General features: G+C 40.4%; 1 protein-coding gene across 2 annotated transcripts in view; it reads right to left on the bottom strand.

Annotated features, from left to right (window-relative positions):
• USP7 (ubiquitin specific peptidase 7) overlaps positions 1-18,083 on the bottom strand; it is a 68,506-nt gene that overhangs the window by 35,829 nt on the left and 14,594 nt on the right. The window contains exons 2-3 of one of the 2 annotated variants that reach the window (XM_074553317.1): positions 2,382-2,486; positions 1,962-1,994 (exon numbers count right to left, since the gene is read on the bottom strand). In XM_074553317.1, the coding sequence (XP_074409418.1) occupies positions 1,962-1,994; positions 2,382-2,486 (138 nt within the window). The remainder of the gene's footprint in view (positions 1-1,961; positions 1,995-2,381; positions 2,487-18,083) is intronic. The other variant, XM_074553319.1, reaches the window with a different exon arrangement.

Raw genomic sequence — 18,083 nt, 5'->3', positions numbered from 1 at the left:
CCCTGTGCCTCACAATGCCTGCAGCCTGTTGCCTAGCAAAGGGGATGAGAGCTGCACTTTTTTTTCCCCCAATCTTATCAGTCATTTCTTTATGTGCTAAGCTGGAAGAACAAAACCAGCTCAAAAGTTTCTTGAACTCAGAAAATCACCAGAAAGCCGATTTTTATGATCCAGCTGGAAGCATCAACCTTTCATCTTACTGTTCACCTCTCTCACAGGAACCATTAAACTCATTAATTTCACTGAAGAGGTATCTAAATTCTCCTCATCCATTCTGTATCAGCTCAGATTGATGTCCCTTGAAAGGAAAACTGCGTATTTATCAGAGAAGCCCATATCTGCCCTTTTCCCTGTCTTTGTAATCTCTGAGCTGTCCATTACCCAGGCACATCATACTGCAAACCAGGTTAGCAAGAGCACAAACAGCAAGAGAACAATTGCACTGATGTGTAAATAATGCAACAGCAAGCAATTAATCTGATTTACAAGACTTGGAAAAGAGGCACCATCCACTTACATGATGTAAGTCTTCAGGAATGTTTTTGCAACTCTTAACATTTTGCAATAACACTTTTCTCTATCTGTGTCAATGCACAGCTGTAGCAGCACCAACATGTAGCCAGACACTCCTTATTCAAATATAATGAGGAACTATTAAGATTATTGCTTAATAATCACACTTGAAGCCTGAAGGGTGTCCCACTGCAGAGTGGGCCCAAGCTCCTGACCATGCTGGAAGTCCATAAAGGCATGAGAAGCTCTCACAAACTTCTGTCAAATGCCTTCAGATACTTTTTCTCCCTAGTGCAACACCTTTAATACCCAGTTCTGAGAGTCAAAGAGTTGGGAATTGATGCAAACAGGTTCACAGCAGTTATTTGGCTAATGGGTCAATGTTATTCTGAATGAAGAGGTGAATATCTGATTGCTTGCCCTCAGCTATTTCTGCAGTTTAAGTCCCTATTTTGGCTAATTTGTGCAAGTATATACAGACCAACTAGTGGATTTTTCTAATTCACCAATGTGTTATGCACTGGTTGTATCAACAGCAAACACTACCAGGCATTCTACATATAAACATCCCTACCAAGAACAGAGCTCAAACAGATCTGCTCTAGCCAGTTGGTGTCAACCCATGTAGCCTTCCCTTGTCACCCTCTAAATACCAGGGCCTGACAGACATTTAACATCTTTTATAACAGCTTTTATAAGAACAAACTCTGAGCAATAAATCAAAATCCTCTGAATGAGATTAGGTAACCCCACAAATAAAATTCACAGGCTAAGCAGATTACATTTTTCTTTAATTGCAAGACTCTCATCATAGAAAACTTTATCTCTGCCAGTGATACAGAGGTGATTCAAGCATGAGATGCTTTTGTTCTGAATTTAAACCCTATTCTCTTCATGGAACATTACTATTTCCTATAGTATTCTACATTCCTTGAACACATTAAAATAAGCACTTTTTTGACCTTTAACTTCAAACTCTGGTTTTTCTGAAAAAAATCACTCAATACTTTTGCACAAATCTAACTAAAAGTTTAAGCCTAGTCCTAAATGTACTCTCACAAGACAGCACAAAATATGGAACAAATCCCACTCATATGATGTTTCCCTTCTCCCAATACAATTTTACTTCATTCTTCAAAATGAGCAGTCCCTGCCCATATCCTTTCCCATGAAAGAAATATCACTGCACATTTTCCTCACTAAACATAACAGATTTAGAAACCTGTTACCTTTCTTTAAGTATACCGAGAGTTATAATTATTTGGTCCTCAACAAACTGTACACCCTTATTTTCATTTAATGGACCAAGAAAAGGACTTCCAAAACACATGTTCCTTTTATTAACAGGACATTAATACATAATTTTTCTTTTGCTTTTGCAAGTAAAATTAGGTGTCAGAACTGAGAACAAAAGATGATCATCAACAGAATAGTTACCACTGACTTACCACACAAAGACAAAACCAGATCACAGCTGCCACCTGACAAGAAAGCAGGACAGATAAGGATTCTAAACACCCTGAAGGAATTGCATAACTGATAAAACTACTATTCAGCAAAGCCCAGCTGCAGCACCTTTAAAGGGCTGTATCACAAAACAGAACAATGGACAGCAGCACTTTCAGCAATTTTTAAATGAGTACCTAGAAAGAGCACAAGAAAAAAATCCCAAGCCTTCAGAAGTCTAATCTTATTGTACAGCTATGTCAAAAGGATGCCTACACAGAAAACCAGCAGCCATAACTACAGAGGGATTCATTTTTTTACTGAGCTGCAGATCACAGGACACAGGTAAGAGATGGACTACTTTCTCTCAAAATCATAAAACTAATGAAGCCAAACAATGTGTTTATCAAATATTTACTTACCATCTTCCATGTCTTCCTCAGTGTTGTTATGTCCATCAGCCATCGCTACATTCCCATTAATGACAGGATTTTGAGTAATTCTTGGAGGATCATCTGTATCTCCAGCTAAGACAGAAAAAAAGTATGTAAAAATTAAACACATAATTAATAATTAGAAGTTAACTTTTTTGTCTCAGGTAGTGTTTATGAGACAGATGAATAGTATACACTTGCACAGAACAGAATTTATTTAAGTTATTGCTCAAAAGTTGTACTGGTATGTGTCTTAAAAAAATCCCCATATAGGTGAATATTTATGGATGAAGAAAAAAGTCCACATTAATGTGGAATACAGACACAAAGAACATAAATCAACTTTTAAGTTTCCAGATTGCCTTGCAATCAGTACCTCATAATCAAGTCTCATTAAATAAGAACTTTGTATTTACTTTCTCTTGCATTCTTAGAATGCAAGAAATTTTTACATGAGTTCAAGTTTCTAATAGCAGACTTTCTAAACTAACAAGTTACTTTAAGACTTCTTCAGCGTTACTGTTTTTGTAAGAAAAAAACTGAACCTCTAATCAGATATAAAGGTAAGATTTAAATCTTACTTGGAGAAAATTGGAAAGGAAATCTTTTAGGATTAAGGAACATTTTAGACATAACATTTTCCAGTTTCTAGCCATCACTGCCATTAAGTTTTGCTCCAGTGACCATTACATATGTAAATGCCACTAAACCAAGAGATATGAGACAACTTGATGAACTGGAACCCCACTATTTCTTAGTTGCATTGCACCTTCCTGATTCCTCCAACAACTGAACAACATCTCCTTCCAGTGCTTCCACACCAAAAGCCAGTGGACAGTTTCAGCATGACTCCAGAAAAGTGGGTTTGTTCTTGGATAAACTAAACTGGCTTGTATCATCAAACTGTAAAACCTATAAGCCCTTGCAACCATCTCAAGGACAAGCACTGCTTAAAAGACACTAATTTAAAAGGTCTGATGAGTTTCTCATTGCTGTACAAGTCATGCTATTAACTTACATATTCCACTACCCCTCAAAAACCTCAAGGTCACTGATTTGTGTAACCAGGAGGAATTTTATACCAAAAAGCTCCACACAATATCAGTCAGTAACACGAGTTACTGACCATGTGCACTGCTGGGGATGCAGGCAAGCAGTGCCAGAGGATGGAAACCGTTCCCAAGGGACAGGGCACGATCCCAGCCCCAGCACAGCAGCCCGGCCGTGCCCTTGCCCGTCAGCACCCTGGACAGAGCTGGCCCCGCCATGGCCCTGCCGAGCTCCGGGCGGCTCCCGCTCCTCACGGGCACGCAGCGATGGGATGGGATGGGATGGGATGGATCCCCACAGACCGGGTGCCTACAGACCGGGGGGCCCAGCTGTTTGCAAGAACTGCCAGCTAGCCCCGACACTGCCTTCTACCAGACAGCAGCTGAGTGTCTCCTGGGAAAAACAAACACAAGCGACAACAGGAATCGCTGTGTGATTGTCTCCAAGTCTTTGAGAAGCCAGCGAGCTCCCACCGAAGGCAGGATAAGGCACGGGAGAAGTGCAGCAGGAGCTCCGGAGCGCTCCCTCTCCTCAGAGCGCACCCCGCTTCTGCAGCCTCATTCCAATTCACAGCACACACGGAGATACTTTCACACCCAGCACTTCTATAGCGATTGTTTACTCTCGCAGTAAATCCGCACAAGTAGTAACCTCTGCCCTCAGCACGACAGAAACAGCTCAGGTTAGAGACTTACTCCTGGATTAGGGCTACGCTGGATCACAACTTAATGCTCACCCACGGCTTCTGGACACTATTAGGGTGCAGCAGATCTCACTGAGGTACCAGTGAAAAGGTGTGCTGTGAAACACACACTGCAGCACTAACACATGCACTTTCCCAAATTCTCAGCTTTAGAACAAAAGCAAAATCAAGCATGATTTGAAGTTTTGACTGTAAGAAAAAGGTTTGCAGAAGACTGGCTTGGGTGTGGCAGAGCCTCAGGGGTCCCCTCAGCAGCAATCGGCACTGGCAACGCTGCAGCAGAACAACAAGGTAAAGATTTACTACAACAAAATTATGGGGGGACAGATTTGAACTCCTGCAACTTAAAGAGCAGGAAAAATGACAAAAATTAAGTGTGAGAAGGAAAGACCTCCAATTTTATTTCAACATCCTGCCTTCCCCCCTGCTTTTTTAACCTTTTGACAGCACGTGCTAGTCTAAACAGAAAGCTGTCCTCTGGGTCACTGCATTCTAGAAGCATACAGCATGTTCTCAGAATGCAACAATTGTTGATACTAAATTAATACTAACTTTTTTTAAAATTATTTTTCTTCCTGAAGTTATCATCAGTGCAACTTAGGATCTGGAAACAAACTGAAGCAAACACCTTAGGAATAGTTCTGTTCTTCACTAAAAGCATAACCGATATTATCTTTAAACAGGGAATTTAAATATTGACACCATGTCATGGGGAAGAACTGATCTTTATTAAGAAAATAAAAAGCTTTCTATGAGATACTACTCTACATTCTCTGAAAGTATGAGTTAGAGATCACAGTAACAGCAATCAACTTAAACAGAGACAGCTTCTGAGATACTGTTTAGTGATAAGACAAATGAGCCATGATGAATGCCCCTGCTGCTTCTTCTGACATAGATGGACTCAAAGTTTGTGATACAGCTTTCAGATATGGAAAGCAGATAACACCAATCAATGTTTCTGGCTACTGTGAACAAAGGAAATGTTTTAGCTGCTAATAAAAGTCAACTAATCCTTTACACCAACAATACACAACTCCTCTTCAACAGGTGTACTAGCAAGCAGTATAACAAAATACATTTTCTAGTAGAGCATTGAAAACCCGTAATTTGTGTTTTTCTCTCTTGTCTTCAAGAGCTCATAGGAAAGAAAATCATACCAAGGTTTAATTAAGAAACATGTTTTCCTTTGCCTCAAGCAGAGGCAATGCCAAAGACTTATTCAAATTATACACTACAGGATTAAGAAAAAGAAAAAAATACCTGTCCACACTGGCCAGGAAAACCTTCCTACCAAACATACTACTTAATACAGTGCTGTCTTTAATGCAGCTTAAACCAGTGTGTCAGCATCACTCCAGTCATGTCATCTGTCCATTCCCACATCAGAATACCCAGTTTTAATGACAGCCCTGAATAAATTTGAGATGCAGTCTACAAATCAACTAAAAATTAACATAAACCATATCAATTAAGGAAGTATCACAACAAAGTGACTTTAGGAATAGGAAATGTTTTTAACTCTTTAAATATATTACTGCAGTATTCAATGAATATAGCTTTCAATAGCAAAATTGTAGACACTAAAAAACTGTTTTGTAAGCATTTATTTTTCACCTCCTCAAAATGCAACATATAAACGTCTGTAGATATTCTTTTGTTACAAAAAGGAATGCAAGGCAACATGAAAAATAGTGTTGACAATTTCTTCTGAAACATTAAACATCACATGCTTTTTTCTCTCTGCCCATGGCACTGTATTACAAATGAAAAATACACCTTGAAGAGTTTACAGGGGTCTCTGAGTTTGGAGGCTAAGACAACTTCCAAGAAGAGACATTTCAGATATTAGTGAGTTTGTGCACAAAAAAGAGCTTTCACTTAGTTACTGAAATATCATGAATGCTGAAATAAGTCTAAATTCTGAGATGTTTAATAAGTCTAAACACTGGAACAAAACTGGAGCATGACACCAGAGTCTGGGAAGCTGATAAGAAATGTCACTCATCTTACACAAACAAATTACTGGATTATATATAAGTGACTCTGCAGGTGCACACTTCTCTCTCCTCATTGACTAAGTCTGTTACTGAAGTGCTGAGATGAAAGCCTGAAAGCAAAATGGTTGTGGCAATTGCTGCAGGGGAAAGAGGGAGAGAGAAGGGAAAAAACCCATCTATAAACTTGCCCTATATGACAGACCATACAGAAAGTATATATGAAAAAAAAATCTGCTTGCTATGGACTATGAGATCAGTATTATCATATTCAAATACTCACACTATTAAGCAATCAGAATTAAAAGAGCATTGCTGATTTTTTAAAAAAACCTATTGTATTAAAAAAAAGCTTTTCTGATGGATTCAGACTGTTTAATAATAGGGACTCAAGTGTCACAGCAAGACACATTGCTCTGTTGTTCTGCTATTCACAACAATTCAAATCTACAAGGAAGGAATCTCAGTTTGCCATATTTTTTTCCTACTGATGAGAAAGGGGAAAAAAAATTGTCAAGTTCAGGTGGCTTCTGGCATAACTTAAATGCAGCTGTAGGAGAGGAGCAGAGCAGAGTGCTCTGTCCCCAAGCTGCAGGACACATTGCTCAGCACAAACACGCGTTTGCAGTCACGTGTGGCCAAAAGCTACAGAATGACTGCACAAGCACAGCGATTCCACTACAGCAGGAACCGCCTCTGTTGAACCACGATCACAGCGAGCTGTAACTTCACTAAGCTCTCAGTCATGACTCACAGCACTGCCATAGTCAAAGTCTGAAAGCTTATCCATAACGTTTGTCATTAGCTTTGGGAGCTGGCGGCCACAGAGGAGAAACTGAAGCAGTCTCGGCAGCAGGTTATGAAACATTTGTTTCCTTTTGAGGTTAAGGAGACCACAGCGCAGGAGTAATGGTGATACAAAGCCTTGGTTACAGTTATCACACACATCCGCCTCCCGCGGGAAATCGCTGGCACCCAGGGTTTTACAGCCCCTGCACAGCTCTCCACGCAGCAGCGCCACTGCAACCCCAGAATGAGCAGGGAGCTGCACCAAGGGCAGCATCAGCAGCCTGAAGGGAGTCAGCCACTCACTGCTGGCAGCAGCTTGGAAAATACGATGAATTTTCACATCCAGGGTCTTGCTTTTAGTGGGGGAAAGCAGAAAACAACACAACTTTCTCCTCTTCTGCTGGACTAAATGGACATTCCAGAAACAAAGCCTTCATTAAAGTTTTAAAAGGGCATTTTTCTTTTTAAATACAACACTATAAGCAGATATAAGGGGGGGTGCATGAATTCCAGTGGATGAGTGAAGCTGCCATAAACACTGGGAAAAGAACTTACTGAGCAAAAATATCAGGTGGCAGGAGATAAGAATAAAGTCAGAGAATGCAAATGAGCAAAATCCATGCTGTAGCAGTCAACCTACATCAAGATCAAGGATATCCACTGCATGCTCAACACACAGCCCAGGTCTAGCTTTGCATCTCAGTGTCAGAACCCAAAGCTGTCACACGCCCTCAGGGCAGCCCAGCAGAGCCATGGCCCTCTGCATTCACAACAGAACATCTACTGAGGAACAAACCATAATCTCTTCAAAAGTTTTTAACAATTATTATTTTAAAATGTAGCAATATTTTAAATAAATCAATATCTAAAGGTTTATTTTGGTGCTTAGTTTAAAATACCAGCCTGACATGGATAATAGCACACCAAAAAAGAAAAAAAAAAAAATCATCCCTACCAGAAATCATAATGAATAAACATTCTGTGATTTCAAGTGCTATAATAAATATCACCTCTTCAATCACCAAATTGATCCTTGCTATTGTATCTATTGGGCAGCATATCAAAATACATAACTGAGAAATTTCTAAAGCAAGCAGTAAATGCCACACTTTCCAAAGCAGTTACCAAACTGTAGTGGTGCAAAAAGGACACTCAAGAGACTCAAACAGAAAGCAAGAAAATTGCTTCTTCAAAGCAAACAAGTTTAAAAACATGAAAAAGATGATGAACAAATACCTGCCTTGAGAACCTCACTACCTTGTCCTGGCTGCCTTGAGCTGGCAGTAACAATGCCAAGAGGTGACTCCAGCACTCTGGACACAGACTGCCCAGGCCATGCTCTAAGGGGCTGCAGGACTCCTGTGGAATTGGCTTCCATGTGGCTGGAACAGCTCACAGGAAAACTTCTGGGCTCCAGCAGCTTGCTTCTCCTAAAGTCTGGAAACCATTGCTCTGAAAGCCAGATGAACAGAGTGGCTCCCAGGAGGGCAGGGTTTAAAAAGAACAATCAAAAACCAAACAAACAAAAAACCAAATAGCCAGGCCAAAAAATAAAACCAAAACAACCACACATACCAAAATAAGCCAAACAAGCTCCCAGCTCCATGATCTGAATGGAATTCATTTACAGCAGTCAATCTTTGAACTACTAGAAGTGTTCTGTGCAAAAATTTCCCCTCACTTGCTCTGAAAGAACTCAGCTTTTCCAAAGTAAGAGAAACTATTTGGCCTCTAATCCCTACCTGCAGTTAGAATACAAACACCACTTATTGCACAAAGGGACTCAAGAGAAAAGAAATTAAATGAAAAGTATTCCACAGTTTCATCTTTATAAGACAGTCCTAGGTTGCTATAATGAAAAATCTGAAGAGGAATCGAGCAATTTCTGTACTGTGGCTCCCTTTCAAAAGGCATCAGAAATAAAGCAATTTACCTGAAACATTTCAAATGTATCAAACAGTAACAAAGACTGAGACTAGTTTGGCCAGAAGAATGGGAAGAGGGAAAAGGGAAGTACAGAAACCCCCATGATCCTATGGATCAAGAAGTAGATAACTGCTGTCATGGATGTTTCCATTACTTGTAAATATTATTTATCATTTGTCTTAGTTAAAAGTTAATTCTCCCATTAGCAAAGCTGGGGAAAATTTGCTTTGGTTTCATTTATCATTTTTCTTTTTTCGTGGTCCTTTACTTGATCCAGTCAAAAGGTGCATCTAGAAATGTATGTACCTTAACAAGAAAGTTATGAAGGACAATGACCAAGTCTTAAGGGGAAAAAGCTTCTAGAGAAGTATCAGGAGGCAGAGCCAGGCTTACAGCATAAGGGAAAGAGGTATTAGGGGCATAGGAAGTGAGGGGACTTCCAGCTAGGAAAACAAGGTTTAAAGATCTTCAATCCTTTCAAAATTTGCTCTGTTACATTTAGAAAAAAAGGAGAAAAGACATTTATTTACTAAAGAGCAAGTAGTCAACATTACATCTTAGAAAAAAAAAAACAAACCAAAACAAAAATGAAGCAGTATTATACGGAAGTCTCTTGCTCTCTAATTGTCATCTGAAACAAGTAATTATTGCATTATTGACTGGGAATTGCAAGTCTCCCACAGAAGATGATGTTACACAAGACAGCAAATGAAGAGCTGGGATGGGACAGCTTCCTGGAAGCAGACTCATCTCTGCCATGCCCACAGAATATGTAGCAATGACTAGACAGACAGTAACAACACTGCAGCCACCATTTATTATTACACTGATCAATCACTATGCTGCTCCTGCCTTGCATTCCCAGCACTGGGTCTGCCTGGCCAAAGAGGACATTTGGACAAAGCACAGGATGGTCAGACTGGTTTCTAACTGTGCCAATGTATCTAATGGATGAGAACAAAATTGTATTAATAGAGTACATGATTATTCTATTCTTAGATAAAACAAAGCAGTTACATTCTAAGAAGCCCCTGAACACCATGCATGAACAATACCAGTCTGTAAGGTAAATAGTATCAGAAGCTTCATCCCACTGATACTGTTATCTTCATGGGAAAATAAATGGGAGGTACAATGTAACTTTGTGGACAGAAAAATAGCTGAGAACAAACGGCCTATGCAGAACGTGCTCTATAACTAAGCCGTTTGCTGCAGCAACCTATTTATCTGCTGATCTTCAAAGACAGGAGCAGTCTGATGGCACTTTACAAAACAAAACTCTTAAAATCCTTAAAAATGTGATTTTAAGGATTGCCACTGACACATGAAAAGCATTTAAGGTATTATCAATACAACTCCTCAGTGGACTTTAGGCTGCCATTGAAGAAGTCACCCCAAAAATTTACTGATACCAAGAGTGACTAAATTACCTGCTTTCAGCAGTTTAACCCTTTGCTTTATGAATAATTCAGTGTCAGATGAAAGACTGCATGAACTAGAGTTCAGTTTGGACACTAACAACACACCCATAATTATCCAACAAAATTACAACTTGATGCTCTTGGTGAAGAGTGTGCATAGGCAGCCTTCACATTTCAAGGGATCTTTCAAAAGCTTTTTAAGCCCCAGGTGCTTAATAACTGGGGTAGACAGCAGCACTGGCATGAGCTTTTCTTCAGTACAGTGAAATTATTTAACAGAAGACACCAACCTGCCTGTCTCATTATCCTGGCTTTATGCATTGCACAGTGTCACAACCTCTTGGCAGTCATCAGGGCAAGAGAAGGCCTGCTGAAAAATCTTTCACAGTTCCTTTTCTTAGTCTGAAGAGCTTTTTTAGCTTAGGCTATGCTTCTAGAAAACTATCAGATCAGGAAGAAAGGCAGGAAGACTGCTTCTGGTTACCCTGTAATACTCAAAAACCAGTAACTAGAACAGTTGACAAGATAAATTATTTTCCCCCATGATCAGGAAAGGCCGAAACATCAGAAGTGTCATGAGCTATTATGGCAGCAGCTCCTGGACTTGCACTACCTTCTCCTGGCTGTATCTAGAGCAGCAAGGCTACAGCAGCAGCTTCCCAACTCGTCAGGTCTTGTCTCTGCACATTCCAGGGATGGCAGTGTGATTACATCTCTGCTGGGCTCAGGCACTCGGTCCCAACCTACGGAACACACCCTGAACAATGTGTTTTTCCAGTATCACACCCCTGCTCGTGTTTTACTGCTCTGCTAAGTAATAGCCTTCTCCACTGCAACAACAGAGGCTGCCATCTGTGGCATCACTAGAGAGGCTGCAAATCCACTCACAGAAAAAATGAAGTTCTGAAAGAGGGAAGAAAAGGATGCAGCCTCAGCTGGAGCCAGGGCAGTCCAAGAGCCACAGAGTATTTACATTTGTGTGACACTATACCCATCATGCTACAGTGCTGTGGACATGTTCTTGGTGTGGTAAAGACAGATAATTAAAAAGCAATTAAAATGGGTATATTTGGATAATAATATAAGCATTTTATGTAATTAATGATTGTGCTCCCATTAGCACCTCCCTCTTCCCTTGTGAAGTCCAGAAAAGCACACACCACCGCCTGGACCAGCACGATTTTTATTACTCAGATACATAAACTTTTCAGAACTCACTTCCATATAATTTTGGATGAGTGCAACCCACAGTCTCAGAGAGTCTTGGGGTGCACATCTATTTAATTAGATACAATAACTGAACACTCACCATATGCTTAAGCAGCAAAAAGGCATTGCACATTTACCAGTAGCACAAAACATTGCCTTACATGGGTATGATCACACACACCACTTGCCCAAACCAGCTCTGAAGGTACACTGCTTCTGCGCAGTAACTCTGCTACAGACTCAAAATATTATTCATCACAATTCAGATTCTGTAACTCTGTTGTGAGACCAGATTCATCCTTACAGCAAATGTTAATTGCACTGCTCTCTCCTGAACTCAGCCTTGGAGCACGCTGAGTTTTGCTCACACTAGCAGTAGCACAGGAAGGCAGCTTGACTATATTTTCCTAATAGTGATGTGACTTTTTAAATTGTTGAAACACTGCTGATCTGTCCGAGTTGGAGTTTAAAAGCAAAATGAATTTCCTAGTAGAGAACAACAGTGGATAACAATATGGATTTGCACTGGAATTAATTTTATAGGCACTAGGAGCAAAATATATAAATCACCTACTTTAGCCCCATCTTTTAATTTCTCTTTTAACAGAAAAGATCACTCCAAGCCACAGGAACTGTGCAATGTGCCCAAACCCCTCACATTTAGGGATCTAATACCTCCAGCACTTCTTCCTGTTATTTTCAGTAATGCTTTTAAAGGTCTTCCTTTATTACTGGAGATTTGCTAACACTGATCTTGTTTTCCTCTTCTTCCTTATGCTCCCAGCTGTGCAGAGAAGTGGATCAATACATAAGGTATTCCAGGCTCAAGGAATCTGACTCAGTGGCTGCAGACAGCTGGTAGTTCTAGACTAGGCTTTGCTGAGAAGAGGGAAAGGCAAATCACAATCAGGAAAATAACATTAAAAACTAAATAAAACTGTGAAGAAACAGGCAAGCACAGGTAATCATATTTCCATCTCACCTGACTACACAAACAAGCTTAAATCCAGGCTTCTTTGCTGCATAGTAAAGGAGTCAGCATCAAATACACTCACAAGAAAGTATTCCTTTGACGGTAACTATGGAATGTGTTTCAGAGGTGGCTGTTACAGAAAAGCAGCCTGAAATCCCAGGCCAAAGCATCTCCAAAGTTCATCAGTTAGTCCCATGGTGAATCCAGAAAAATGCAAACATCAGGTCCTTATGAGGACACAAGGACTGGTATCTCTGCCATGCCATGGATGTGCACACTGCCCAGCTGGGATGCACAACTGGAGATCTCAGTAGCACAGTACCTGATTAGGTTTTCCTTGAGGTGGTGGCTTCTGCAACCAAGAGCCACTACAGGATGTACTTAGCACAGTGCACTGAGTACTAGAGCAATCTGAAATGCAATATGGAAGTAGAAAGGTACTGTTTATACAGAAGAACTGCAAATCAAGACTATCACGTGTACTGGTTTGGCTTCTTCATGAGTAGAGGGGGATAAGGGATTTTCTACTAAGAATACACAAGGGACTTCATACTAAATTACCAGAATGCAAGTTTAAAGAAATGAAGTCTGCTCTCCAGCCTTTTAGCACATCTTTCCTCAGTTATCCTACCTTCCTAGTCTACTCAGATAATAGCTCTAAACAGCCACTTGATACCTTGTACCATCTTTATTTTCCTTGTTGTAACTTCCTTACTTGCCCTACATCTTTTCAAGATGGAGGAGAGAAGCAAGCTGTTAACCAGGCTGCACTCAGTGCTCAAAATGCAACAGCACAGTGAACTTCCACAAAGCTTTTATTATTCCCAGTTCACTTCCAAAGGCAGTGCAGTGAATGGAAGAAGATTCTATGAGGAGCAGTGAAAAGGTACAGAGGCAGTGTGGCCAGGCTCAGACACCCTCGGGGTGTGCACAGCACAGAGGGAACTCCCCATCCCTCCCTGCACTCATGGTTAACATCAGCCTTTGCCACTCACACACCAGGTTAAACCATTTTTGCTCAATCCAGGAGGGATAATCTTACACAAATATTAAGGGGTTCCATAAGGAACTTTAGAACATTCATACAAAAAACCTATTACTAGCCTGAAGTATTAAAAACCCCAAAATTCTTGACTGAACAGTTTTGCGGAATCTATAAAACTTTACTGTAGAAAAGCAATGCCTATTGCCAAAGTGTTTGGCATTTTCATTCAGAACAAAGACCAGGCCCAAGTCATGGTTCTCCTCCACTTCAGGAAAAGCATTCCCAGTTGTGGAGGAGCCTGCAGGCAGCGTGGGGCTGGGAGCAGGATCAGCCCCACAGCCAGGTGTGTTTCCCCCTGCTTTGAGCAGGGAACTGCTCCCAGCAGCTGAGCTCTGAAGAAGCACCTCGGCAGTGAAGTGCAGAGCTGAACCAATTAGTGTGGGGTGCCCGGCGCTGATAAATCCTAACCTCACATCAGGGTCGCTTTTACAAGTGTAGATTAACCGTGGGGAAAACGCCAACAACAATTAAACCATTCAAGACTGAGGTTTGAGGTGGCTTTGTTAAGTCCTTTATGTGAGCTGATACACAAGCACACGTGCACAGCCTGGTAACAGGAGCATTTACTGCTTCCTGCCAGCCTTACAGGGAGCACTGCTGACAAAATCATTCTTTTCCACTGAAATTCTGATTTCACTGTTTAATAACAGATACATTTCAAGTATAATAGTGAAGCATGACTTTAGGAGATTCCTACTACAAAAAAAAATCTACACTTTAGGTTAATTTTAACGTTTGTTTTCAATGTAATTAACAAGAAGTAATTACGCTCTCATCTAAAATTAACAACTGCAAAATAAGCAAAACAAAAAATGTTCCTTTTTTACAAATGAGATGATCTAGAAAAGAAGTTGTTTTCTTGTTCTCTAAAACTTAGATTTCAGAGCTCTATTCTCCACTAGTTTCCCAAATTGCTAAAAGCCATGTTCCCCAGGAGCTTTTGAGGTCGCTCCTTAACAAGCTCGATTTTCCAGCCTCGCCTGTTAATGCTGTGCCATATCCCACAAAAGCTCCCTGACCAAAGAGGACAAACACAGAATGACTGTGCACGGAAGGGGTGCCCAGCTGGGATGGGAGATTTGTGGTGTCCCTGCCTTGAGCACAAAAAGGGCTCAGGGCTGGTGCCCCAGGGAGCAGAGACACTGCGTGTTTGCCCCATCCTGCTCCCATCTGGAAATCCCTTTCCCTCCATCTGTGTCCCCGTTTTGACTGGAGTCTCCATGAAGATTTTTGGGGTCTAGACACTCCCAAGAAACCTCAACTATTAAACTTCTGGCCAGCCTTAATCTACTGAATTATCTGCCAGGTGGCTGCTTTCTTCTACTTTGTAGCATGAACACTAGCAATCATTAAAACAATTTTAGAAGCCTTAACAGAGCACTGATTCAAGAGTTTTCCTCAGTCTCTAACAGAGCCATTAAATCCCAAAGCAGTTTACACTTTCTTCAGCATTCGTTTTAACTAAGATTTAACCTTTATTTTCCCTTTCCATTCTGACAGAAACCTTTCTACCCCCAAGTGTTAATGGAAGAAAATTATTACTTAGGCTCTAAGAAAGAGCTGATTATTGTTGTAAAATGTTCTGAGGATCAGCTTCACTTCACTGCTTTGAAGATGAAAGTTACTGTACTGAAAACATCCAAATGTTAGCAGACACCAAAATTAGCACTAAACAGTGTTAATTATTTAATACTGCCTACATGGAGAACAACTTTCTTCAAACAAATAACACAGCTGAAAAACTGTTTTCTATGGAATCTCGGGTGTCAGTCTCCACTATTTACCATGGAATTCTTAAAAGAATGCAGAACAGGAACTTTATAATCCTCAGTTAAGCACTCCACTGACAATTTTATCACTTTTTCTTTGTCAGCAATTTTAAGTCGCATTCTTTTCTTACTGAAAACAAAAGGAAACTTTTAAGCGACTGAGAAAGCTTTTCCTGTTTAACTATTCAGTGTTAAATAGCCAACCAGCTGTTCTGGTGCCAAACAGGCTGCCGTGGGACCTGGAACCAAGTCCCTGCTTCCCCAGGCCTATTAGTTAAGCAATCACAATCAGGAATGAAGTTATACTCTGTATTCTAGAGAAAACAGCACACAGACCCAGCCATACATGGATTTTGAGGCTAACTTGCTTTTCCAAATCCTAACACAAACACACTGACATCCACGAGGCAAAGAAACTGCTGTGCACTCCACAGGCACATGAGCTGTGAACAGCCAAATTCACATCTCCCAGCCTGAGCAACCTGTAATACAAACAAGAAAAAAGAAAAACCTACTGAGATACACTGGGACACCTCTAAACCAGCAATTTTTTAGAACCTCATCACAGACAGAGCTTCTTGAACCCTGTACCTCATACAGTAACATCTGCAGCTGCAAACTTCAAAACTACATGGTTTATGCAAACAACTATTTCAGAAACTGAAATCTGAGAGGTGCCTTCAAGAAGGAAGGCCTCACACCTATGTAATTTTATTTTAATTTCATTTTAAAGAGCAACTAAATGGCAGGAGTGGAGAGGTAATGATGCTTCTGATGGAATTTACTGTGTATGGTGTGGCTCTTGGATATTTCAGTGCTCTCAGTAATGTCCTGATGTGTCACCATCCCAAATAATCATCCAAATTAGTTTTCCCTTGTAAAGGGAGACAAAACAAGTTAGTCAAAATTCTTCTCCTTTTTCTTTGGAAAACTGAGTTACTTCACATGTGGCAACAATTATAATTAGCACATTTTTCATCAGAAATACATTCTGAAGAGGAAATTGTATTTCACTGCTCACATGTTTGTTGCATATTTACTTTCTTACTACATATTACATTTAGTTTTTGTTTCCTGAGCCACATCCTCAGACAGTATTTCAATAGCTTTCTGGTCATCTATTCTTAGAGCATAAAGGCAACAAAACAGACTTGAAAACACATTTTAGGACAGTTGGCTACTGCATGTCACTCAGTGAATTACATCTTTCTTATGCTTTGTTTCCAGAAACACACTCCCAAATCTCAATACTCTATTCTTCCCGGCAAATCTTCCCAACTACTTCTATTTTCACTCCACTGCTGGTGTCACTCATCTGAAGCAAACTTTGAGGACTTCCAAAATTAATTGCTGCTTTCCTGCTTTGCCTCTGGCTAGAAGCTGGTATAAACACCATCACTGAACTGAGCTGTATCTCAAATCCCTTATTCTACTGATGATGGATGATTTTTCCTTTGTCTCAGGACAACACAAAGTCCCTCAAGTTTACTCCACACCCTGTATTTTTCTCTCTTAATAATGCAGTGTTTTGTGGTCTGTGTCATCATCAGCCACTACAACCTCACACACAGCTGGGATGGAAACCCTCACTCCTCACACTTCTCCTGCTCCATTCTCATTTCTGGCTACGACTCTGGCCCCACAAATGCTCTCACTATTTGGAGTGTATCTTTGGAGCATACAAAAGCAGATTGTTTTGGTCAGTCCTCCCCAGTACTGGATCCTCATTGCCCCTCTTTCTTCTGGACTACTTTTCCATGACTTTAAAACTGAACAGTTTCCCTTGAAGGGGTGTGAGCATGGGATAGTGCATGGCAGTGGATCACAGGGGAGAAGAGAAAAATAAACCCAAACACAGAGGTACACCACAAACTGCCTGGTATGTAATTCCTGGCACTTCCTTAGCTCCAGACCTTTTTCACCAAAAACATTCAATTAAGAAGCCAGAAGGATGTTCCTTCTCTCAGAAGCAGAGAGGACTTGATATAAGAGATCTTGCTGAAGAAATAGAATTACGTACCAAAAAAAAAAAAAATCTGCAATTAATGTGCATTATTTGCAAGTTTTTCCACTGAAAAGTGACTAATTTTTTTTATTCAGTAAACTAACTGAACTGAAGCAGAGAGCCCCAATTTAAATGCCATTAGAGTCAGGTCTGACCCAAACCTCAAATAAGCTCCAGATGTTACTGGTCAAAATCAGAATTAGAGCAGGATTTAAGAATTACTGAGACAGTAATAATTTAACTGCAACTGTTATCCCTTCCAGAGGGGGAAACTTCTTCTCTGAAAGAAAGGAAGAGACACACTATGCCTTTGTAATAAAGAATAGGAAGAGATATAAAAGACAATTTTAAAATAGGAGAAGATAAAATAGACAGGGACTGAAAAGAGAATGGTTACTTTAATGGTTATTTTGCTGGAGGTTATCAGGGAGGAGAAGCTGCTCTCTGGGACTCAGCTCTCAGGCCAGCAAAAGAGCCCAACAAACCTTTTCAAAGAATATTCAGTTATTTTCCCTACAGAAGCCAGGTGGCTACAAGTGGCAGTGCTGTGTTTATCTGGGTGGTAACACAACACTGGCACACTTCAAACAGCTAAGCTACACAACAGGAAATTTATCTGTGCACACGTAACAAGAGAGTCCTTACCTGTTTGAGCGTGTGCACAAACCCCATCAGACACAACACAATTGTCTAGATTTTTACCTAGCAGACTTACCTTCCCCCACCATTGCATCCTTGGACCACAAAAATGTTAAAATAAACATACACTGTTCGTTCATATGGCCAAGCTCAGGTATTTTAAT

The sequence above is a fragment of the Zonotrichia albicollis genome, chromosome 16 (genome assembly GCF_047830755.1).
Source record: "Zonotrichia albicollis isolate bZonAlb1 chromosome 16, bZonAlb1.hap1, whole genome shotgun sequence".
Taxonomy (NCBI): domain Eukaryota; kingdom Metazoa; phylum Chordata; class Aves; order Passeriformes; family Passerellidae; genus Zonotrichia; species Zonotrichia albicollis.
This window is presented reverse-complemented; position numbering and strand designations above follow the sequence as displayed.